Source organism: Alexandromys fortis, unplaced genomic scaffold (genome assembly GCF_014885135.2).
Source record: "Alexandromys fortis isolate MF-2015 unplaced genomic scaffold, M_Fortis_MF-2015_v1.1 scaffold_122, whole genome shotgun sequence".
Classification (NCBI taxonomy): domain Eukaryota; kingdom Metazoa; phylum Chordata; class Mammalia; order Rodentia; family Cricetidae; genus Alexandromys; species Alexandromys fortis.
Genome location: NW_026068004.1, coordinates 4342575 through 4368097, shown reverse-complemented (window position 1 = coordinate 4368097; position 25523 = coordinate 4342575). Strand labels below are relative to the sequence as shown.

Below are 25523 nucleotides of genomic sequence, written 5' to 3'. Positions count from 1 at the left end.
ATTAGGGAGAGGATATAGGGGAGCTGGAGAGATGGCTCAGTGGTTAAGAGTACTGGCTTCTCTTCCAGAGGATGCAGGTTCAATTCCCAGCATCCACATGGCAGCTCACAACTGTCTATAATTCCAGTTTTAGGGAACTCAATATCCATAGCAAAACACAAAAAAATTAATTAAAAAAGGAATGGATATTGGAATTGGTCATTATCAATGCATCTCTGTCCAGGGCTTCAGGATGGAGATACACCGACTCCCTCAGCAGACACTCTGGGTTCACAGTTGATGTTTCACCTGGATTATATCATCAGGATTACAAGCTTGTACACTGTAGACTGACACCTTGTCTGTAGACTTGGGATGATGGTAATAACTATAGCAAACACCCACCTTTTGGGACTGTTGTGAGGTTAAAATAGGTAAGGGTCTCCGAATGATGCTTGGCATATTGAATCTCTGTAAAATCATCACTGTTCTATTCTATTCCATATCTATTCCTACCATCCCAACTGTCAAGCAACATCTGAGACTCTCTCAGCCCAGGGAGAGCAGTCAGTCTGCTCTTAAGAAAGGAATAGACAACGACAAGCTTAGCATTTGTTTGTGTTCTAGTCTGCTGTGTTTAGTTAGAAACTCACCAGCTCAAGTCAATAAAACCCTGAAGAAAACCTGACAGTCCCTCAGGTTGTTGCCTGAAGATACCCTAATAATAACCAATCAGCATTGCTAAGACCTTTTGTCATTAATATCCCACTTTTAATAAACCTTTGCTCAAATCTGGATTGAGTAGCAGTGGTGTTATTAAAGTATTTGATTTGAGAAGTTGCTGAGGCAGCAGAAATGGTGGTCATGCGTTTAATCCCAGCTCTGAGGAAGCTGGGGTGAGAAGATTGCTGGATATTTTTTTTTAGCAGTATAAAACACCAATTTGTGGCCCCATAGAGTCCCTGGCACCTTAAAGGAGGCATAGAGCAGTTTGCTCTAGAGAGTCTTTGGAAACCCTGCTAGACCTCCAGAGACTTCTCACTCAGAGAAGCAGGCTGAATTTGAAGATGGTTTTCAGATGACTTTACCATCATTTTTTTTTTTTGATATTTCAAGACAGGATTTCTCAGTGTAGCCCTGGCTGTCCTAGAACTCACTCTGTAGATCAGGCTGGCCTCAAACTCACAAAGATTCACCTGTCTCTGCCTCCTGATTAGTGGGATTAAACGTGTGTGCCACTCCCAAATTGCAAGGACAGAGAAAAGTAGTAGAACTATTAGAGGAGTTGATTGTGTTGCCCAGATGAGGGTGATGCCCTACAAGACGTGGCGAGCTAAGGGATTTGATTAGTTCAGAGGAGAGAGATACTCAGAGTAAGGATGGGGCAGAACCAGGGGGTTGCTGGAAGAGAGTGGGAGAGAGGAAATTCAGATCTCAGAGAGGGAAATGTCCTATTTACAAACGTGCCCATGTAAGAGTGCTTTGATAAAGAGATCAAAGATAAAGGGGGACGTATTTTACTGGACCCGGGTCAAGATGCTCACCTCCTGTTTCAAAACAAAGCAAAGCAAAACACCAGTGCCCAAGAGATGAGCACAAAGAATTAAAAAACCAAGACTTCTTATTCTGTGACTAAAGGATGGAGAAGGGCTCCTGAGATGTAGCTCCATGGCACAGCACTTGCCCAGCATTCATGAGGCCCTCAGTGTAATCCATAGGACTAAAAAGAGACGAGTGGGCAGTTTGCTCACAAATGAGCTTGTCCACTCGGAGTTACAGAGACACGGGAATGCCGAGTGAGGGAGGCGGGAACGGCTTTTGCCAGGGACTAGCTAGAGATCTTCTAGGAGCTTGAGTTTATAACGTCTTTCCTGCTCTGGGCTTTGAGTACATGGCAGCAAGTAAGATTTCTTAGCCTTAAATTGATGGAACTAGAAAAAGATCATTCTGAGTGAGGTAACCCAGACCCAGAAAGACAAACATGGTATGTACTCAATCATAAGTGGATATTAAGAGTAAAGTGTAGGATAACCAACCTACAATCCAAAGCCCCAGAGAGGCTCAGAGGTCTACAGTGAAATTGGTTAAGGAGAAGCGCCTGTGTGAACCCACTGTGAAACTAAAGCAGCTGAAGTCTGGTGTCTGCAGGGTGTAACAAATGCATAGGTCACACCCACCCAAGAAAAATCAACCTTTCCTGCTGCTGGTCTGTTGATTTTTTTCCATCTGGGCTCCCAGCCATTAGAGAGTGCCATCTATATGCAAGGAAGAGCTTGCTCCTTGGTTGATTGACCCACATGCCCAACATCTGTGGAAAGCACCCCAAAGGCACACTGAGAAATATGCTTACAAATTTTCTTGGTGCCTCTCAACCCAGTGACATTGACAGGCAAGATTAGCCATCACCTCTGAGGTCAGCTGGCAACCTGTGCAACATCTACTGATCATTTCTTCTCTTCCTCGCTCACTGACAGCTACCTTCTTACCAAGTCCCCACATGGGAGAGAACAGAGAGACAGAGAATGCAGAACACCAGAGTCCAAGCAGGCTTTGGAGTCAGGGTATTAATTTTATTGATTAATAAAGTGAAATCCAAGCGAAGTAATTTGGCCAAAGTCATTCATATAGTAACCACGACAGCAAAGTTGAGATGAGAACCCGGGACCATTAACGTCAAGTTTTGTGTCTTTGAGAATACAATGTGCAGTTCACCATATCTGCTCACAAACCACGTTTATTTCATCCACAAAGTCACATATCTAAGTTTCACAGGTTAGGCATACTATTGGCTTATTTTTGTGTTGGTAACACATACTGTTTATATACACTACCTTGCTAATATTGCTTGACACTCCACCACCATGTCACTTATGTGAAACACAGTCAATGTTCCTAATTACTTTCTGTATGATACTGTTTCTGTGGCACAATGATAGTTTACATTATCTCTGGTCCTTACTGTCCGTGATGCTTCTAAGTAGGAAGAAAATATCATTGAGTGGTGCGCCACTAGGGTTGACCACACAACTTGTGGTAATCAAAAGGATGGGTGTAAACAATATGTCACTTTTGAGAAGTGGTGAGTCATCAGGAGTTTTGTGCATGCTCCCTTCTTCTGTTATAGAAAAGTGTAGCCCTCACAACAGCTAATGCTTCAGGGTGGGTGCTAGAGAACCTACATTCCCGACCTACAGCTAACAAACAATGTGAGCAACAAAAAATCTTTGCAGTTATAATATGTAGGCAAAAGTTTGTGTCCCACAAGCCACTCATAAGTAACCACATAGAGGCTTAATAGTAATTATAAATGCTCAGTCCATAGCTCAGGCTCGTTACTAACTTACATTTTAAATTAACCCATATTTCTTATCTATGCTCTGCCACATGGCTCGGTAACTTTTCTCAATATGGCATGCCCATCTTGCTTCTGTCTGTCTCTTCTGGTGACTCCAGACTCCATCCTTCCTCCCCCAGCATTCTTCTAGTCTGGCTCACCCAGCCAGTCTCTTCCTGCCTAGCTATTGGCCCAGTCAGCTTCATTATTAAACCAATTACAGTGACATATATTCACACAATGTAATCGAACATTCCACAGCTATAATCCACAGAGATTATTGAGGTTTTTGGTGCTGTACCTTAGTGTAGTCTGTTAACCAAAACAGACACCTTGGTTTCAAGTTGGTTTATGTATGTACTAAGTACTACGATGGTTCAAATGGAAGGCCAGTTACGTAAATAAAAACACTGTCTCATTCTTAAACATTGAATACTCTACCTCCAGCTTCTCCTAGATTCTGGTTCACAAGTTCATCCTACCATTTGCCATCACCTTGAGAAATGCTCTCTTGATGTCTTTGTTCCTCAGACTGTAGACCATGGGGTTAAGCAAGGCAGTGAAGGTATTATAAAAGAGTGAGATCTGCTTGTCTCGCTCAGGGGAGAAGCTAGAGTTGGGTCTCATGTAGATGTAAGAGGCTGGACCATAGAAGAATGTGACCACAGTCAGGTGGGATGCACAGGTAGAGAAAGCCTTGAAACGAGCTTGGGTGGACTTGATCTTCATAATTGCCATGACAATATAAATATAGGAGGCCACTATTAGAGAAATTGGGGTAACAACAACAAAAACACTCAAGACCAGGTCTACCATCTCAATGAGGTGAGTATCCATGCAAGCCAGGCTACGCACTGAAGGACCTTCACAGAAATAGTGGTTGACCTTGCTGGGCCCACAATATGGCAGACTCATTGTGAAGAAAGTATGTAACAAAGCAGAGAAGAAACCACAGACTAAAGACCCAGTTGTCAGCCGTATGCACAGTCCCCAGTTGAGGATGACAGTGTAACGCAGTGGGTAGCAAATGGCCACATACCTGTCATAAGCCATGACAACAAAGAAGGTACACTCAGTTATACCTAGGGCACTAAACACATACATCTGCATCCAGCAGCCAGCAAAGGAGATGGTCTTAGAGTGAGCAAGAAGATTCACCAACATCTGGGGCATGGTGGTGGTGACATAGCCCATATCCAACATGGCGAGTATACAGAGGAAGAAGTACATGGGAGTGTGCAGATGTGAGTCCAGGCAGATCAGCAGGATGATGAGCCCATTGCCCATGACTGAGCACAGGTAGATGAGAAGGAACACAATGAAGAGGATGCTGTTGGTCGTGGGGTCACTGGAGAAGCCAAGCAGGATAAACTCAGAAACCCAGCTTTGGTTCTGCTCTGGAATCATCCACATGGTAAGGCCTGTAAGAGAATTATATTTGTCTATGTGTCACCTGTCACATGCCAGCTACACAGACAGAAAGGGGAGAAACCTTCTGGAAAGATGGCTCAAAGGTTAAGAGCACTGACTGCTGTTGAAGGGGATCAGACAGCTCAGAGTTGTGTGACTCCAGTTCTAAGGGATCTGATTCCACCCTCTGGCCTTCACAGGCAAGACATACATGTGGTACACAAACATGTATGTCACAAGTACCCATACACATAAAATAACAAACAATAGTTTTTAATTGAAAAAAGAAAGGCCAGGGTGTGGGTTTTGAGCACTGTTCAGTTTCTGTGCATTCTTCTCAAGTTACTAAACCTCCCAATGCCTCAATCTCTTCATCAGCCAAATGAGGCCGATGACACTCTTGCCTCTGGATTATGATGAATATCTTAATCGTCTCATATAACTCTTGGAAATGCCATGTAACACATGACATGTCACATGTAGTCTCACACTCTCATTCCAGCTCTAGAAATTCAGAGACATAGATAGGATCCCCACAGTAAGAAGGCTAGCTGCACTAGATGAAGTGATGGGCACTGGGTTCAACTGGGAGACCCTTCCTCAACGAACGAGGTGAGTGCAATTGAGGAAGAACCCCAGATTAGTCTCCTACCACACACACAGACATACACACTCACACTCTCACACACATACCACAGATACATGCAAAAACGGAGAAACGAAATAGATGAAGATGACAGAGCAAACATCAGTCACACACAGGCCCTCACACAGGTAGTCCTGTGAGTAATGACAGAAGGTCAGGTGTGCAGTGCACTGGAGACACTGTCGTCTTCCCAGGGAATGCTGATGGATCATGTGGATATGTGAGAAGATAAGTTATTTCTTCCTTTTTACTCTTACCTCCCTCTGCATACAAACAATCAGTTCCAAGTGTGCTGTGGGTTTGAGTGGTAAATCTGTAGCAACCAAATTTGGTTTTTACTTTTTTGTTGTTGTTGTTGTTTGTTTGTTTTTGTCTTTTTTTTTTTTTTTTTTTGAGACAGGGTTTCTCTGTGTAACAACTCTAGCTGTTCTGGAACTCATTTTGTAGACCAGGTTGTGACTGAAACTGGAGGACATTATACGGAGTAAAATATTCTGGATATGGAAAGACGAATCATACCGTCTTGTGTAGGATCTTTTAAAAAGNATTTTCTTTACATTTGTAAAAGGGCTGATTTTTATTTTGTTTTGTTTTGGTTTTTTTGAGACAGGGTTTCTCTGTGTAACAACTCTAGCTGTTCTGGAACTCATTTTGTAGACCAAGCTGGCCTCAAACTCAAGATATCCTCCTGCCTCTGCTTCCTGAGTGCTGGCAGTACAAGTGTGCAGCAGCACCCTCTGGCTGCAACCAATATTGTTCCCCCCCCTTTTTGGTAATTTCTTTTCTTTTATTTTTTTAATAAAAATAAACTATCTCTTTTCATTTTACATAACAATCCCAATTCCCACTCCCTCCCCTTCTTGCATTCCCTCCACCTACCTGCCATGCACCCCCCCCAATCTATTCCTCAGAGAAGGTAAGGAACACTGCTTTGGAAAAGGTCCAAGGTCCTCCCTGCTTTACCTAGGCTGAGCAAGGTCTCCATCCAAAGGGAGTAGATTTCAAAAAGCCAGTAGAAGCAGTAGGAATAAATCCTGGTGCCACTGCCAGTGGTCCCACAGTCTGCCCAGCCATACAACTCTCACCCACATTTAGAGGGCCTAGTTTGGACCTATGCTGGTTTCTTCCTTGTCTGGCTGGAGTTGATGAGCTCCCATTAGCTCTGGTAAACTGTTTTAGTAAGTGTTCCCATTATGGGACACTTTGCTCATATTCTTACCCCTCTTACTCTTCAACTGGACTTTGGGAGCTCAGCCCAGTGGGACTAGCAAGAAACCTGGCTCTAGAGAAATTCCCAGAAATTCACAAGAATAACCCCAGATAAGACCCTAAGCAATAGAGAAGAGAGTGACCAAACTGGCCTTGCCCTGTGGTCAGATTGATGAATACCTAAAATGTTACCATAGAACCTTCATCCATCAACCGATGGAATCAGAGGCAGAGACCAGCAGCAGAGCACTGCAACCAGGTTTTTAACATCAAGCCTCATAAATTTATTTATCCTCTTATAGTAAGCAAAGGTAAGACGTCTTCAAGGCAAGCCTTTCCTCTTATGCTACCACCTCCTGCCCCTAGCCCAGGTTGAATACATCCTGCATTCTTGTTCACTGGCGATTACAATCTATGGAATCCTAGAGGGATCTGATACCAATTTTGACGCCAAACAACATGGACAAAACTAGCTTCTTCTGTTAACTGAGTCCCCATACAACTGAGAAAGAATTATCTCTGTTAAGAGTATGGCTGAATGCGTGATTTCCTAATGTTTGTAATAACAAAAACAAGTAACATTTATTCGGTAGTTTGTATATTCCAGCCATTGTTTCCCTAAATTTAGCTCAGCATCACAACTCACTCAAGGAAGTATTTTTACCTGTGTGTTATAGGTGAACCTACGGCCTGGAGAGGGCAGCTTGTTCCAGATTACAAGGTGTGAGGAAAGTGTGTCTTTAGATGGTTTGTTGCTAGAGCCTGGCTCTCAGTCACCTTCTCTGCTTCTAGCACACAGGCTCTGAAGTGGAAAAGGAGGAAGGCAAAGTCTTCACATTGTCCGTCTAGTTGAACTTTTTGAGACCCAGAACAGGACAGAGCTGAATGACTAGCAATAGACCTGCTCTCCTGAGGCAATTTCCCCTCCTGTCTGAATGTGGGAGGCCCTGGGATATACTGAATGTAGGAGGATCCAAGAAAAGAGGATTTTAGCTGCAATTTCTATGGCATGGGGACACAGCTTAGTGACCCACAGCATGTTATGGTTTCCCAGCCCAGTGATCTCTGATTTTGCGTACAGGGTCCCACCAGTGCAGCTGTGAGCCCAGCAAAACAAACGAGGACATAAGGATTGAGTTCAAAGCAAGAAAAAGCTACACATGGCAGCCCCAACCTAGGAAGTCAGCATCTGGAAGGCTGAGGATGAGGAGGCCAAGGAAATACTAAACTATATAGTGAGTTTGAGCCCAAATGAGGCTAGAGCAAACTCACACCCTCCCCCCCCCAAAAAAAAACCAAAATCATGATTGCTTTGCCCACAAAGTGCATCGAGCTCTGACCCTGTGAGTGGGAAGATTCCTTCAAAGACACTGACCACCACTGCTCTCTCAGGGACATGACTTTCTGCTTCACTTGGGTCTTTGACCTTAGGATTCCATATTCTTTGTGTGTCCAACATGATTATAAACAGAAGAACGGACTATAAATATTTATTACATTAATAAATGAAGAAAGAAAATGAAGCAAAGATAGAAGGTTGAGAAGAGAGGAAAGAGGAGCAGGAAATGAGGGAAGAGGTCAGGGCAGTTAGATATGTGTGGGCAGGGGACCTGGAGATGGAGGGCTGAACTGATGATTATCTCTGGACCCACTTGCCTGAACTCCATCCAAAGGCCAAATACCAGGGACCTTCTCACCACTTGTAAATTCAGGGACTGTGTCACTGAGTGTTTCTTACTCCTATGAGGAAGCCCCATAAAGCAGATGAGTCCAGAGAGCTGGGATTCTAGGTAGCTCAATCTCCAGAGAAACTCCAAGGTGCTGTTTGAGGGAAGGAATCTCTTGCTTCTCTTATGCAAGTAGACCAGCCCTGACGCCTGAAGATGGTGACTATAAAATCCTGCTTAACAAAGGCAAGGTCAGACATCTTCACCTCTTCCCAGTGGGACCAGATGCTGAGGTTTTATGACACTGCCTCCTCTCTGAACCTCCCCAGAGGAGCCAGGAAAGGACCATTTCTGTTCCCATTAGGGATGCTAAGATGATTCCTGGATACCGTCAGCAAGAGAACTACAGGGAAATCCTTGGGGGCCAGAGCAGGCAGAGACAACCCCACAGTCAGAGGAGTGGTGACCTGCTCCCTTTTCCAGACTTATTGGGGAATAATAGCAGATCAAAAAGGAGGAGGTGAGACACGAACCTGATAGACAGTCAAAGGTTTAAGTTCTCATCCTGACTCCTCATTTACTGCCCAAACCCTGAGCCCTGACCCTCAATGAGAGCACGTTAGAGTCACACTCCTCTTCCTTCCTCAACTACCTTGGGGCAATCACAGTCCTTCGTTCTCTGCTGTGTAATATCTGAACAAGCTATCTGCTGTGGAATAGTCTTTCTGTGCTCTATGCAGATGTGTCATTCAAATTAGTTTAATTAAAAGCTGAATGGCTAAGAACTAGGCAGGATTTTGGGGGCAGAGAGGAATAAGAATGCTGGGAATAAGAAGGGCAGAGATGTTGAGAGACAGAGAACACGCAAGACTTGTAAGAGGAGAGGAACAGAGAGGAGCAGTGTGGTAGCACACAGATGAAAAGATACGGGTCAACTTATCAGAGCCAGTTAGAAGTAACCTAAGTTATTGGCCAAGCTTTCATAATTAATAATGTGTTCGTGCCATGATTAGGGAGTTGGCTGAAAAGACAGAAAAAAGACTTGCAGCAGTTACGCATCCACTCTGGTGCTAATGAAGAGCCAACAGCAAGGGGACCTGAAGGGTGGTTATGTGCAGAAGTGGATTTCCTGCTCTTTCAGAACACCCAGTTTGGTTCCTGGCACCTAACGTGGCAGCTTACAACCATCCATGTCTCCAGTTCTAGAGGATCTGGTGCCCTCTTCTGACCTCCCCAGGGACAAGGAAAGCATGTGCTGTATGTATGTATGTGTGTATGTATGTATATACATACATACACAAAATGCTGATACACATAAACACACTAGTCAACCATAATATAGTAACATGGGAGTCAGCAGTGACATCCCTAAGACAGTGGAGTGAGAGAACTCTCCAAGGGGCTAGTGACTGACTCTTAGATGTAAACAAGAACTTGTGTCCAAATGCATCCAACCCTGGAGCATATTCTCTTGAACTTGCTGTCATTCTGCCTTCATGGCATCTTCTGTAGAATTCCAATAGTCATTTCTTCCTTTCTAGGCGTGATGATGTCAGCACCCTACAACGAGTACTGGTCAGTGTTATATTCCCAGCCCTGCCTTCTGTTGTGTCTTGGTTTACTAAGGATTCAGAAGGAGAAAACTGGATGATAACGTCTTCCTGTTGAGAGTGATAACTGATTAGGGGCCAGAATTCCTGCAAGCTGCTCCTTAAACACAGCCAATAGTTAAAGTTAATTATGAAATGACAATTAAATAAGTTGTACTGGAAACAAACACAGAGTGCCTAGGAATGTGGCTCAGCTGTCTAGCACCTGCGTAAATAGAATGCTTGAGGCTAGAGTTTGAATCATAGAATTAAAATAAGTAAAGGCAACAAAATCTCTGAGCTCTGCACACCCTGATGAGCAACCCCATTTCCCTGTGCTCTGTGTTCCAGCAGTTGTTTAGCATGGCACCTTTGCTGGTTGAAACACTGTATAATCTCAACTGCTGTTCAGTGGCATGTGTTGCAATCATTCCTTTGGTCACGATTGGTGTATTTACACCTTAGTAATTGGCAATCAGCACTAATCAGAAGCACCTTGGCCCCTGTAGCGCTGTTGCTAAGCCTTGATCCACAGCTCTGATCCCAACTCTCCTCACTCCTGTTGTTGCTCCTCATCAGCTCTGCAGTCGAGCCCAGCAGAGATTCTTCCAGGTTCAGAGTGAAGTAGACATAACCCATTAAATGTCACATTTAGAAACAGCCACCCTGGCTCTGGTGGGTTTAGTCTTGGATATTTTATTACAGTTTTATTGGTTAAACCGCAAAAGAGAAAGGCCAATGTGAGTGCACATGCACGTGCATGTGTGTGTGCACGCACACGCTCACACATACACTCACATACACACACATCATTTGAATTAGACATGAAGGTCAGTAACATGTCAGAAAAGCATGTTACATTATAGGGACATGTAAGCAGAGGCTGCTCATTTATTTCCTGGCCACCCAGACCCGAATAATCACACAGAAACTTGATTAATTTCAACACTATTTGGCCGATGTCTCAGGTATATTTCTAGATGGCTATTACATCTTAAAGTAACCCATTTCTATTATTTTGTATTTTACCACGAGGCTCGTTTTTTGTTACCTCTTGCTTCTTATATCTGTTTGGATTTTTTGACTGACTTTACTCTGTTAAGCCATTGACCAAAACAGCTTTATTCATTAACCAATGAAAACAACAAATATACAGAAGGAATCCCATATCTGGACAGTTCTTGGAAAAAGTGAAAAAGACCAAAACTCCACAGAAGGTATATTTGAGATCTGTCAAAGAAAAAGACAGAGGAGATTTAAAAAAATATGGGAGTGGGGAGAAATTACACATTTCTGAGTGAGGACACAAAAAGGCAGGCAGACATATCCAAGCCTCATGGCTGCTACAGGGACTGTACACCTTGGGTTTTTAAAGATTGCAGCCCCAAGCAATTGTCAAACATCATTCTACCTGCCCATTGCACAGATAAATAAACAGTGACACAGCAGACATGAGTGAGTTGACAAAGATCACCCAACTTGGGAACGGTAGAGCCAACTCCAGGGACTGGACACTTGCCTCTTGGGTGAGGCTGAATCTGCCATGCCTATGGAATGCTTAATGTGAGGGTTCAAGCTAATGGCTCTACCTCTCCTCTAACCGAAGTGTTCCTGCTGCTCAGAGCTGGGCCTACTCCACAGTGGTCATGGGCTGACTCCAAAATGTCAGCATAAAGGTAAAAATCAAACTCTTGAGATTTCACTGTGCACTAGAAGGACCCAAAGGTCTAAAGAAGACAGTGAGCTTGGAGAAAGGAGAAGGAAGCAGACCCACAGCTCTCACAAGCAGGGACTCCTTAATTGGTCCCCAGATGGCAATGCCTCATTAATGGATTATGTGAGAATTGGCTTTTTTGTTGAGATGAATACTTCAAAAGTTTTCTGGTTTTGTATCTGGAGAAGGAAGTGAAGATGGCCATGAACAGCAGTGAGAGAATGTCCTGGGAAAGGGGCACACAGGTGTCTGCAGAGAATGCCATCCCATCCACTTAATTCTTCACACCCTTTCCTCTTGAGGACACCTTTAATGGGGATCCACATGAGACAGAAACATCTTACCATTCTTATCTATCTCTGAGAAGGCAACCCACAGGTCTGTCCACACTCATTCTATCCAATTTTACTATTATATTCCATGGATGTTAATGACCATGTAACCAAGCCATGGCCATAATGTGCTCATCAACATAGACTCTTTCCTGGAAGACATTCCTCTTTCTAAAGTAAATGTCACGGACAGTGCTCTGTTTCCCAGAAGGGTTTCTTCTCATCCTGAAACAGGACACAGTACTCTCATGGCCACTGTCATGTGGGTCACACATGTCACACAGAACTGTGTATAAAGTCAGCATGAGTTTGTTCCTTTTCCTCATTTCTCTCTAGGCTTCTGCCCTTGAAGAACACAGGCTCAGGCTTTGGAAGGGATGCATCTGGAGTAGACTACTTGGACCACTTCCTTATTAACCTACTTGTGCCTTCATGAACTGCTAGAGATATCTCTGTGTACACTGATATTTGCTGATGTTAGATTTATGACACTTCATTTTAGACATCAATGAGAAAAAAATAGTGATAAAGAATACAAAAGCATTCATCCTTTAATATATAGTATATATATGCATATATACAGTATATATCTATGTACATATATAACACACACATGTTAGTACCACCTGTTCAAAGACCAGGTAACTTACTAGAATCCTGGGAGTTGTAGTCCTTGGAAAATATCAAATTCACTTGGGAAAATATGGTGCCTGTATTGTTTCTTTCTCAAAAGCCACTACAACAGGTATCCTGTGGGAATTCCAGAGATTAGTCCTGGCCAAAGTCCATCTTGGTCAGTGTTTAATTAAAGGTTACTTCAAATTTGGTTCAAAATTGTACAACTGATTTTTTTTTCTTGTGGATCTCAGGATTAACATTTGGAGACCCCAGTGAGAAAATAAAGACCATTGCACCCCAAATTCTGGAGCTAGGCTCTTCACTCTGGCTCTGGCAATCCTCCCTTGTCTTGAACCGCCTTGCTGAAAAAAGGAGATAGCAAGAGCAGGTTTTTTTTTGTTTGTTTTTGTTGTTGTTATTTTTGGAGGACTCCTTTTTTGGTACGTCATGGGTGCCTTTTTAAAGCTAGCTTCCTATGCCATTTTCTTTTGCCTGGTTTTTGGATTCTGGTTGTGGGGTACTCTATCTGGGAACATGGAGGACCTGTTGAGGGCTGTGCTTCCCCAGTCAGGGCAAAGGGATATGTCCCATGACCCACTGGTAACTTCTGGTTAATTGAGAATTCAACCAGAACTACCAGATTCTCTGTTCTGATCTTGGAGCCCTGAGCAACCCCTGGTGACATGGGAGGCCAATATGTTTGATGAAGAATGCAATGTCTGGGGCTTGTGGGCAGCTTTGAAAAACCCAAAGTCCCTGCATGGAAGCCAGGAGCTGCTTTACCTCAGCAGCACTGTGCCTGTGGGAATTGGATTCAGGGGCAGCTACAAAGGCACCCTACCCCGAAATTTCTCTGCACCTTCTGACCATTGGATCTGATGTAATAGAGACTCAAATGTGATTTGGGAATGGATAATATTAGAGTTATTCATGCTGTCCTACTTTATTGAAAGGCTGCCCGTGGAAATTGGTCATGACACCCCTTTTCAGACCCAGGCATGCTTCAAGTCTCTATGTCCACGATAAAAAAGTGTGACAGGGAAAAAAACAGAACAGCTAAAGAGATTATTGGTTTATACATTTATTGGATATGGTTAAAAATCTGTAATATCTGTAACAAAAGTTAACTTGAACTTCATAACATGGGGTTGAGAGAAGTCTGTGTATAGTTAATCTTAAAGAAACCACGTGGCATGATTACATCTGGGATATAAGCAACGTGCGGCATGCTACCTTAGGCAGCCACGTGGATGGCAGCCATCTTTGCTAGGATTGCAGCAGAAGGATATCCTATGGATTCTCTGTCATCTTGATTAAGGGCAACCACGTGGTATGGGCCTACCAAGGAGACAACAGGTCTACAAAGATGCTTTAGAACTGGACTAGGATTGTTATATGTTAATTCCTCTCCTGTCTTAAAAACAAGGTTTATGAAAGATGGGATTTAAAAACAATGCTTTTTAAGTTAGGTATTAAAGCTGTACCTTCATGTGTTCATATACAAAGTCATAGCTTGCTGGCAGCCAAACTTTGTAACATAAGTCACCCAGGTGGTATTGGTTTGAGAGATAGGAAATTATCTGTACTGTTGGAGCTTGGTTTTGTCTTGTGCAGGTTATGGTTGTGCTCTGTGTCTTTACTCTTTAAAAATAGTACTTTATTTTCAGAGATGTTAAACTTCTTTAAAAAGTAAATTTTGGAGTTTTACAGAAAATTTAAATTGAAAAAACTGGATGTTTTTAAGAAACTACTTTTAAATTTTATTCATGTTTATAAGGCTATGGGACATTTTAAATTTATAAGTTATTTTATTATAATGTCTTTGTTAATATGTGATTTTGATAAATAGGTAAATAAAAGACTAAAATTAGAGCCACAGCTATGAGCACCAATTATTAAACACTAGAGACTGAGGTATTTCTCAGTCTGCAGCAAGATGACGACCTAAGTAGACTGGCAAAAGGTCTATCCTTGTCTAAGTTCTATCTAGGCTAACAGAGATTGATTGGTAACATAATGCTGAGAATAGGAAGTCTTGTGCTGTCATATTAATGAAGCCTTTGCTACCTTCTCCCCAGATTACATTTGATATAAAAACTGTGGAAATATAAACACAGGTGATTTTAAGGATCTGAATAATCCCTGAAACTCCCTTCCGATACTGTCTTGTGGTTTCTGCCTCTATTTTCCCATGCCTCTACCCTGGAAAGAAGTATTTTTGTTGAGGCCGGTCCTCAACAATTCTATAATATCATAGGGCATTTGACTTGATTAGTACAGAATAAAGAGGCATTATATGTCTTTAAGAGTAAGTTATTATTTCTGTATAAACCATTACGGATATACAAAAAATTACAAAAATGAGAGCTGAGATAAAATAAATGACTGGGACCCCATCAATTTCCAGCCTCCTTCTAGATAATAACTGTGATGTCAGCCATCACAGAGCATTTGGCCCTTCTGCTTCTGCTAATTATTGTTGGCTCTTGTATCATTGATACCTTAACTAAATAATAATTCCTATCTGGGTACCATTAAGCTGATGGTTATTAGATCCAAATATAAACAAGTACCCATCAAAACTCAAGGATTTGATCCAGGAAACAACTCAAGGGCGGGGGGGAATGAGACCCAAAGCTAACCTGTAAGCCCCACCTACTCAAGACCAGGTTATATCCTGGGATGTTGGAGGTGTTGTTCTGGAAAATATCAAAACCACATGGGAAACTATGGTGGCCATACGATTTTATATTTAAAGGCCCCTAAACAAGTGTCTTGGGGCTACTCACTGGGAATTCTAGAGAGTGGTCCTGAGCAAAGTCTATCCTGGTCAGTATTTAATTAAAGGTTGCTTCAAATTTGGTTCAAAATTGGGGAACCAATTTTTTTTCATGCAAATCTCAGGATTAATACTACTATACACAAAATTAATTCAGAATGTATTAAACCACAAAAGAAACTTTAAAAGCAAAACACAGGAGTGAATTTTCATGACATGAGATCAAGAAACAATTTCTTGGGTACACTTCAAAATAACAAAAGAGAAGAGAACTTGGCCAGGAGTGGTGGAGTATGCCTTTAAGCCCAGAACTCCTGAGTCAGAGGGTGGGGGATCTATGTGAGTTCAAGGCCAGCATGTTCAATCTAGTGAGATTCAGGCCAGGCAGGGCTACATGAGGCGAATCAGCCACCCCCCCCCCAAAGCATTAATTTTATTTACCAAAGTGAAAACTTTTACACTACAAAGAACATCATCAAAGAAACAAAACCTCTCTGAGGTTTGGTGACCCATCAAAATAATCACAGCACTGGGGAGGTGGAGGCTGGAGGCAGGAAGATCAAAAATTCAAGGTTACTTCAGCAATGTGAAAATTCCAGGCTACCCCAGGATATGCAAGAATTCTCAAAAAATGGATTTGTAAGTAAACAATAGCAACGAGTACTGACTATGAATGGAGTGTAGCCATAATGCAAAAATATGTGACCACAAAATAAAACTGGAGAGTCTGAGGCCTCCTTAGGAAAGAATAGTTCAGTCACGGAATCAGAGAGGAATTTGCTGATTGGTCAGGTCAGAGCTACTCTGAAGGTGGGAGGCAATGTATACCCACCCACATCAAAGGGCAGAAAGGAAACCAGTAGTCAGCAGTCAACAGAGGAGCCTGCCCTTAGGTGTGCCTGAAAATTGGAGCAGATGTTGGAAGGTTCTAATGGGAACCCTGTTCCCTTCAGTTCCAGCACTGCAGCACTTGGCAGAAGAGGGCATTATGCTTCTCCATAGACCACACTGAAGTTATGTGTGAGGTTTGTTCTCTTAGCTGTATTGGTTCTGTTCCACAAACTATCATCTTATCTCTGTCCTGAAAACACGCACTGTGCTACTTAGCATATAGTGCCTCAGCCTTCTGCTGTCTCTACTATCATGCTATCCAGTCTGCATGTTGTAGTGAAGAGGCGAGCAGGCCTGCTGTTCGTCCCACCCGGATCCTGCATGGCTAGCTTAGCCCCAGAATAATTATACGGAAACTGTACTCATTTAAACACTGCCTGGCCCATTAGTTCCAGCCTCTTATTGGCTAATTCTCATATCTTGCTTTAACCCATATTTAGTAATCTGTGTAGCACCACGAGGTGAAAGATCCTAACCTGTGTCCATCTCGGGTCAGAGAATCATGGCATCTGCCTGACTCTGTTTTCTTCCTCCCAGAATTCTGTTCTGTCTACTTCACCAACCTAAGGGCTGGTCTATCAAAAGGCCAATGCAGTTTCTTTATTAACCAATGAAAGTAATACATAGGCAGATGACCCTCCTACATCAGCATGTTTTGTGTTAGTTTATAAGTATGCTGCTGTTTTCTGGGGACCAAACCAGGTTACGTAATATACATGATCTCCTGGCTTCTAGGTGCAGGAAACATCATATCATTCCATGACCACAGAATATGTATTGTTTCTTCTTATAAAGAAAGCTCCCCATCCCCTTCTGTCAGGCTGAATCATACTACTCGCTTTGTTCAAAGACTGTGTGGCAAGAGAAGCAGGTCAATCTTGAGAAGTTGCGCCTTTGTGAGATTGTCCACTGTATCTTCCCTTCTGTTCTAGGGTGACATTCAGGATAAATGTGAAAGTAAAAAGTTCACTCCCAACCTACAACTACAAACATAATGAACAGATGAATCTTTGGATCTACAATCCAGTAAGATTATTGAGGTGTTTGGAATTGTACCTTAGTGTAGCCTGTCAATCAAGACAGTCACCTTGGTTTCACAGTGGTTTGTCCCAATTATCAAGTACTGTGTTGGTTCAAATGCACAGGGAGTTTCATAAATACAGACACTCCCTTTTTCTAAAATACTCCACTCTGGCTATTCCTGGATCCTTGTTCAGTAGTCTACCCTACCGTGCCCTATCACCTTGAGAAATACCCTCTTTAATGTCTTTGTTCCTTAGAACATAGACCACAGGTTTAAGCGAGGCTGTGAAGCCATTGTAAAAGAGGAAGATCTGCTTGTCTCACTCAGGGGAGTAGCTGGAGTTGGAGTTCATGTGGATGTCAGTGGCTGGACCATAGAAAAGTGTGACCACAGTCATGTGAGAGACACAGAGGGAGAAAGACTTGCAGCAGCCCTGGGTGGACTCAGTCTTCAGAATTGCCATGACAATATGAATGTAAGAGGCCACTATTAGAGAAATTGAGGTAACAATCACCAAACACCCAAGACCAGGTCTACCATCTCAATGAGGTGGATATCCATGTAAGCCAGGCTACACACTGAAGGGCCTTCACAGAAGTAGTGGTTGACTTTGTTGGGCCCACAATATGGCAGACTCGTGGTGAAGAATGTATGTAACAAAGCAGAGAGGAAACCACAGACCAAAGACCCAGCTGTTCACTATATGCACAGTCCCCAGTTGAGGATGTCACTATAATGAATTAGGTAGCAAATGGCCCACATATCTGTCATAAGCTGTGACAACAAAGAAGGTACATTGAGTAGTAGCCAGAGAAGAGGCCTTCACAGTGAGTGAAGTTTGCAGAAAGAAAACTTTTATGTATGATCTTGCAGACCTCAGGAACCATGCAGGGACCCTTGTGAATGAGTCCACCCAGCAGCTAGATGATCTAGAGGATTTGAGGGCATCAAACAGGTGGCTGGATGTGAAGAGTGCAGGTTTCCATGACAACATCTGAGGCTGCAAATTGAAGTTCACCCTAAGCAGTCTAGTCAGAAACTTTCCACCCGTGCATTTCCCAGAACCACCACCTCTCACCAGTTACCTGCTCTTCTCTGCTTGACTCCCCAGTCCACTCTTCCCCAGCTCTGTCTCCAGCAGCATAATCAACATTGGTCACTCCTCCCAGGTTCCGATGCAGAGTCTTTCTTAGGTGCTCCACATGCATTGTAGCTCTTTAAGGGGGAGATCCTTCATTCATACATCCTGAGTCCCCTGGGAGTCCCAGCATTCAATCCCACATTTTCCCAGTCATTCCTCCTAAAGTCAGCCCTATATTGGACATTTGTAGTATGATGGTTTTTATTCTTTTGACTCTTTTTTTGGGTGCCCATTACTTAGTTCCCAAATAAATCACATGGAATCTTATTCTTAGTTATAATTATCTGGCCTTAGCTCGGCTTATTTCTTGCCAGATTTTCTTAACTTATGTATCCTTCTACCTTTTGCCCCTGGGCTTTTCCTATTCTCTTACTTCTGTAAATCTTACTCTTACTCTGAATTTCTGTGTAGCTAGATGACTGGCCCCTGATGTCCTTCTCCTTCCCTGGCCACCTCTCCTCTTTCTCCAGATTTCTCCTTCTGTATATTCTCTCTGCTTGCCTTCTCCACCTATTCTTTCCCCTACTTTGCTATTGGCCATTCAGATCTTTATTAGACCATCAGGTGTTCTAGATAGGCAAAGAATCACAGCTTCATAGAGTTAAACAACTGAAATACAAACAAAAGTACTACGGCTTAACAAAATATTCCCCACCAGAGGTTATCATTCTTCAGAGTGCAGCACGCCTCCAATCAGCATCTCAGGATCCTCATGGACCCTGCCTCTGCCCTGTCCTGTGATTCATCTCTGCCTCTCCTACATACTCTATATGCCTATGAGGGCCTTCCTCCAGCATTTGTGTGTGAGTGTGATGTGAAGGGGGGAGGAGGGATTGTTCAGTGTGTAGCCCTGACTGGCCTGGAACTTTGTATGCAAAATTTTGGAGGTGTTGCTTTGCTTCCTCAGAGGATGACATGTGGATTCCTTCCAGGCTAATATGGTTTGATGTAAGAGCTAGCTGACCCTTAAGCTAATGGTCAAACAGTACTGCAAATAATATAGTTTCTGTGTGATTATTTCATGTCTGGGTGGCTGGGAATGAAGGAGGAGCTTCTGAATACATTGCCCCTTGGATGATTGACCCACATGCCCAACGCCTGTGGAACACCCCAAAGGTACACTGAGAAATATGATTATAAATTTTCTAACTGTCTTTCAGCCCAGTGACATTGACAGACAAGATTAGCCATCACCTCTGTGGTCAGCTGGCAGCATGAGCAACATCTACTGAGCATCTCTTTCTCTTATTAGCTCATTGACAGCTACCTTCTTACCATGTCCCCACATGGGAGAGAACAGAGAAAAGAGAATGGAGAACCCCAGAGTCCAAGCAGGCTTTGGAGACACAGTCAAGGTGTTAATTTTATTGATTAATAAAGTGAAATCCAAGCGAAGTAATTTGGCCAAAATCATTCATATACTAACAAAGTCAGCAAAGTTGAGATGAGAACCCAGGACCATTAATGTCAAGCTTTGTGTCTTTGAGAATACAATGTGAAGTTCACCATATCTGCTCACAAACCACATTGATTTCATGCATAAAGTCACATATCTAAGTTTCACAGGTTAGGCATACTATTGACTTATTTTAGGGTTGGTAGCACATACTGTTTATGTATACCACTTTGTTAATATTGCTTGACACGCAACATTTTCCATTACCATGTCACTTACATAAAACACGGTCAATGTTCCTCATTGCCTTCATGTATGACACTGTTTCTGTGGTACAATGATAGGTTACAATATCTCTGTTATTTACTGGCCATCGTAGAGAAACGACATATACCAGACTATTCCGTGCGATCCTAATTGCTTCTAGGTAGGAAGAAAATAGCATTAAGTGGTTTACCACTAGGGTTGACCACATAATTTGTGGTAATAAGTGGAATGGATGTAAACAATATGTCACTTTTGACAAGCAGTGAGTCATAATGAGTCTTGTGCAATGCTCCCTTCTGTTATAGAAGGTGCAGTCCACATAACAGCTTCAAGGTGGATGTGAGAGAAGAGAAGGTCACTCCCAACCTACAGCTAACAACATGAGTAACTAATGAGCATTTTCACTTATAATTCACAAAGATTACTGAGGTTTTTGGTGTTGTTTCTTACTTAAAGTAGCCTCCTAACAAATACAGCCACCTTGGTTTCACAATGGTTTGTCTACCTACTGTTAAGTACTATGTTGGTTCAAATGCACAGGGCAGTTACTTAAATAAAGACACTGTACCTTCCTTAAATAGAATATATTCTACTCCAGCTTCTGCTGGATCCTGAATCAATAGTCCACTGAACTATGCCCAATCACCTTGAGAAATGCCCTTTTAATGTCTTTGTTCCTCAGACTGTAGACCACAGGGTTGAGCAAGGCTGTGAAGACATTGTAAAAGAGTGAGATCTGCTTGATTTGCTCAGGAGAGTAGCTGGAGTGGGGTCTCATGTAGATATAAGAGGCTGGAACATAGAAGAATGTGACCACAGTCAGGTGGGAAGCACAGGTAGAGAAGGCCTTGCAACGGGCCTGGGTGGACTTGATCTTGAGAATTGCCAGAGCAATATGAATGTATGAGGCCACAATGAGAGAAATTGGAGTAACAACTAACAAAACACTCAAGATCAGGTCTACCATCTCAATGAGGTGGGTATCCATGCAAGCCAGGCTACGCACTGAAGGACCTTGACAGAAGTAGTGGTTGACCTTGTTGGGCCCACAATATGGCAGACTCATGGTGAAGAAAGTATGTAACAAAGCAGATAGGAAACCACAGACTAAAGACCCAGATGCCAATCGTATACACAGTCCCCAGTTGAGGATGACAGTATAGCGTAGTGGGTAGCAAATGGCCACATATCTGTCATAAGCCATGACAACAAAGAAAGTGCACTCAGTTATACCCAGGGCACTAAACACATACATCTGCATCCAGCAGCCAGCAAAGGAGATGGTGTGAGAGTGAGCAAGAAGGTGCACCAACATCTGGGGCATGGTGGTGGTGACATAGCCCATATCCACCATGGCAAGTATACAGAGGAAGAAGTACATGGGAGTGTGCAGATGTGAGTCCAGGCATATCAGCAGGATGATGAGTCCATTGCCCAGGACTGAGCTCAGGTAGATGAGAAGGAACACACTGAAGAGGATGCTGTTGGTCGTGGGGTCACTGGAGAAGCCAAGCAGAATAAACTCAGAAACCCTGGTTTGGTTCTGTCCTGGAATCATCCACATGGTGGGTCCTGTAAGAGAATCACATTCATCTATGAGTCACTGGACACAGGCCAGCTATAGATGCAGAAATGGAAGACACAGGCTGGTGAGATCGCTAAAAAGGTTAAGAGCACTGACTGCTGTTTCAGGGAACCAGATTGCTCAGAGCTGTCTGTGACTCCAGTTCCAAGGATTTGACTCCCTCTTTGACCTCTACATGCACGACACATACATGATGCACAAACATGCTTGTAAACAAAAACCTACATTCATAAAATGAATAAAAATAGTACTTTTGAATTAAGAAAAGAAAGACTGGGGTATGTTTCTGAGCACACTGTTCAGTTTCTGTGCACACTTCTCAAGTTACTGAACCTTCCCATGCCTTAGTCTCTTCATCTATCAAATGAGGCTGATGACACTCATGTCTCTAGCTTATGATGAATATCTAAAGCATCTCACATAACTCCTGGAAACACCATGTGACACATGACATGTCGTATGTAGTCTTATAGCCTCATTTCACCTCTGGGAAAGTAGAGATTGATGCTGAGAGCAAGCAGGCTAGCTACACTAACTGAAATGATGAGCTTTGGATTCAACTGAGAGACCGTGCCTTAATGAATAAGTGGAGAACAATTGAGGAAGGATCCTGTTAGTCTTTGAACACCCACTCACATGCGTGCATGTGCGCACACACACACACATACACACACACACAGAAAGAGAGAGAAACACACACACTCCACAGATATTCAAAAAGAGAGTAAACAAGTAAACAAAGGAAACATAGAAGCACACAGAATCATATGAATAATAATATAGTTCATGCATGCAATGCACTGGAGACACTGCAGTCTTCCCAGGGAACACTGATGGACAAGTGAGCAGGAAAATTCTTCCTTTTCTACTCTTATCTCCCTCTGTATATACACAATCAATTCCAGATGTACTGTACATGTGAGTGTTAAATCTAAAGCAACCCCATCTTTTAAATTTTTGGTTTTTTGAGACAGGATTTCTCTGTGTCACAGCTCTGACTGTCCTGGAACTCATTTTGTAGACCAGACTGGCCTTGAACTCACAGAAAGCTACCTGCCTCTGCCTCCTGAGAGCTGGGATTACAGATATGTGCTACCACCATTTGGCTGCAACTAAATTTCTAACATCAAGCCTGATAAATATTTTTATCCTCTTAGAGTAAGCAAAGGCAAGATTTCTCCAAAGGAGAACTTTCCATGGAGGAAAAAAGCAATGATAATCTAGAATAAGGGAAAAAAAGAACTACTCAAAATATTTATACAAAGATGTAGAAAAAACATAAACATAACAGCAGAGGCTCCTATAGAACAGTGAACCACATTTAACGAGCATTTCACAGGCAGCTGTCCAGTGAGCACTGAGGAGGCTGAGGTTCTCAGCATCATTACATCTGGAAACTACAAAAGATCAGCACAGCACCAACGCCCACCTCCTCTTCTCAGTCTCCCATCACCACACCCTTGCCAGCCTGGCTACGATAACAGAACCCAATATGGACAAGAGTAACTGAATCTAATGAGAGAGTAAATATAAATTATCCCTTTAGTGTGTGCCTGGCTGTGTTCCCTAAAGTTGAACATATTTAATGCTTTGCTCAACAATATAGGTGTCAACTATATTTCTGAAACAATCTGTGAACATCTAGGCACATACAAATATATGCTCAAGGAAAGATAAGTAAAGGAAAATTTTTAACACTGTTCAAAATTGCCTGAACTATGGTGTCATTCATGTTAACCAACAAGATAATGGATAAGGTGGGAATACCTTTTGATGGGAGCAGAAATATGAAAGAGACTCCTAGACATCCTCAGTCTTCTCTTTCCCTGTCCCCATCCCCTCTCCTGTTGAGTCTACTGCTCATAACCCTGACAGCTCTGTTCTTCTTTCCACCCAGGGCAGGAGCCCATCATCTCTCCTGACATTTCTGCATCAGTGTCTCCATGTGTCTATGCCTCTAACATTTCTCCCATTGATACAGTCTTATTTATGCTAATTTAAAATTGCTTTAATATAATATACTTTGGTCATATCTCTCCCCTCCCCCAACTTCTTCCAGATCTTCTCCACCCAAGTTCATGTTTTCTCCCCTACTCTCTCTTTCAAGTCAAAACAAACAACAAAACTAACTAAAAAATAAAATCAAAACAAAAGTACTAAAAACAAAGAAAATGTGGAGTCAGTTTCCTGTTGGCCAACACTCCTGGCGTGTGGCCTACTCTGGAGGGTAACTGATACATACAGTGACATTCTATTGGGGACAGCTGGTTTCCCCTTTCATAGCAGGTATCACTGCAAACTGCTTCTGTTTTAGGGGTGCGTGTGTCCACTTCCCTTTCTCTGTGCGGACCCTTTGTCTTCATCAACACGTCCTCCATGTTTCTGTTGCAGCAAATTTTCAAATGTTCTGCACAGTCTTACCTGGCCGCTGCTGGAAGCCCTTTAAGAGTTCCATGCCCTGTCCTCTGAGGTCGGTGCACAGGTCGTCCCTAAACTGTTTATCTGTGGACACTACACCTAGGCTCACAACTCTCTCCTCCATCTCCTCTCTCCCCTCACACAAATCTCCACGCAGGTCCTCCTGGTATCCTGCATTCTTTTCCTCTCTCACACCTGAAGAGATTGCTTAGATACTCATCATGGAGAAGGGAAACCAACGCCTGCACTGTGTGGCCCACACCGTGTCTACAGCAGGACTCAGCTTGGTCAGGAAGCTGCCACCCCGGACCCTAACAAAGGTAGGGTACATCCTGCAACCTTGTTCATTGGCTGGTTACAATCTGGAGAATCCTAGAGGAATCCCATATCAATTTTGACACCAAACAACGTGATCAAACTTTTCTTCTTCTCCCGTTAACTGAATCCCCACAAAAATAAGAAAGAATTATCTCTGAAAGAATATGGCTTTATAGGTGATTTCCTAAAATTTGCAATCACAGAAAACTAGTATTTATTAAGTAATTTGTATATTTTAGTCATTGTCCCCCTACATTTATCTCCACATTCCAACACTTCACTGAAGGAAGTATTCTTACCTGTGTGTTATAGGCGAACACCTAAGGCCTGACACAGGAGCTTTGTTCCAGATTACAGGCATGGACAAGAGGGAGTTTATGTGGTGGGATGCTAGAGCCTGACTCTCTCGTCACCTTCTCTGTTTCTAGCACACAGGCTCTGAAGTGGGGATGTGAGGAAGGCAAAGTCTTCACATTGTTCACCTAGTTGAACTTATGGAGACTCAGCACAGGACAGAGTCCTCCCGGGACAGAGCTGGAAGACTAGCCACAAACTAGCTCTCCTGATGGGATTACCCTTCCTTTCTGAAACTGGGAAGTCCTGGGCTGTACTGAATGTAGAAGGATCCAAGGAAAGAGGATTTGAGGTGTGATTTCTATGGCATGGGGACACCGTTTAGTGACCCACAGTCTCTTATGTTTTCCCAGCACAGTGTCCTCTGACTTCACTTACAGTGACACACCAGGCCTTTTGGCCCAAGTCTGTGAGCTCAATGCCACAAACAACATCATGATTGAGTTCCAAGCCAGAAAAAGCTACACAGTGTAGCCCCAATCTAGGAAGGTTGAGGATGAGAAGTCCAAGGAAATATTCAACTTTATAGTGAGTTTGAAGCCAAGCTAGGCTACAGCAACTTCACACCTCCTACCAAAGGAAAAGCCAAAACAAAATCATGATTTCTTGGCTCACAAAGTGCACCAGGCAGTGACTGTGTGTGTGAAGACTCCTTTAAAGACATCAATCACCGCTGCTCTGTAATGGATATGGCTTTCTGCTTCACTTGAGGCTTTTGAGTTCAGGACTCCATAGTCTATTTCTTGATGTAATTTTAAAGAGATGAATCTGTAAATAATTATTAAATAAATAAACAAAGAAAGGAAAAAAAGCAAAGTCACAAAGCTGAGAAAATAAGTAGGAAGAGCAGGC

The 25523-nt window shown here is 42.8% G+C and overlaps 2 protein-coding genes and 1 pseudogene across 2 annotated transcripts; all 3 read right to left on the bottom strand.

Moving 5' to 3' along the window:
• Positions 1 to 3778: 3778 nt before the first annotated feature.
• LOC126513089 (olfactory receptor 2A12-like) lies at positions 3779 to 4726 on the bottom strand. The gene has a single exon (XM_050161243.1). The coding sequence runs from the start codon at positions 4724 to 4726 to the stop codon at positions 3779 to 3781; it is 948 nt and encodes a 315-aa protein (XP_050017200.1).
• A 12655-nt stretch (positions 4727 to 17381) lies between these two features.
• Positions 17382 to 18400, bottom strand: LOC126513088 (olfactory receptor 2D3-like; annotated as a pseudogene).
• A 2212-nt stretch (positions 18401 to 20612) lies between these two features.
• Positions 20613 to 21603, bottom strand: LOC126513106 (olfactory receptor 2A12-like). The gene has a single exon (XM_050161258.1). It carries the CDS (start codon positions 21558 to 21560, stop codon positions 20613 to 20615), a length of 948 nt encoding a protein of 315 aa, XP_050017215.1. The 5' UTR covers positions 21561 to 21603.
• Between the last annotated feature and the right edge of the window lie 3920 nt (positions 21604 to 25523).

What these genes read in the sequence shown, in the direction of transcription:
- LOC126513106 (XM_050161258.1), bottom strand. Translation starts at nt 21,560, where the DNA reads ATGTGGATGATTCCAGGACAGAACCAAACCAGGGTTTCTGAGTTTATT.
- LOC126513089 (XM_050161243.1), bottom strand. Translation starts at nt 4,726, where the DNA reads ATGTGGATGATTCCAGAGCAGAACCAAAGCTGGGTTTCTGAGTTTATC.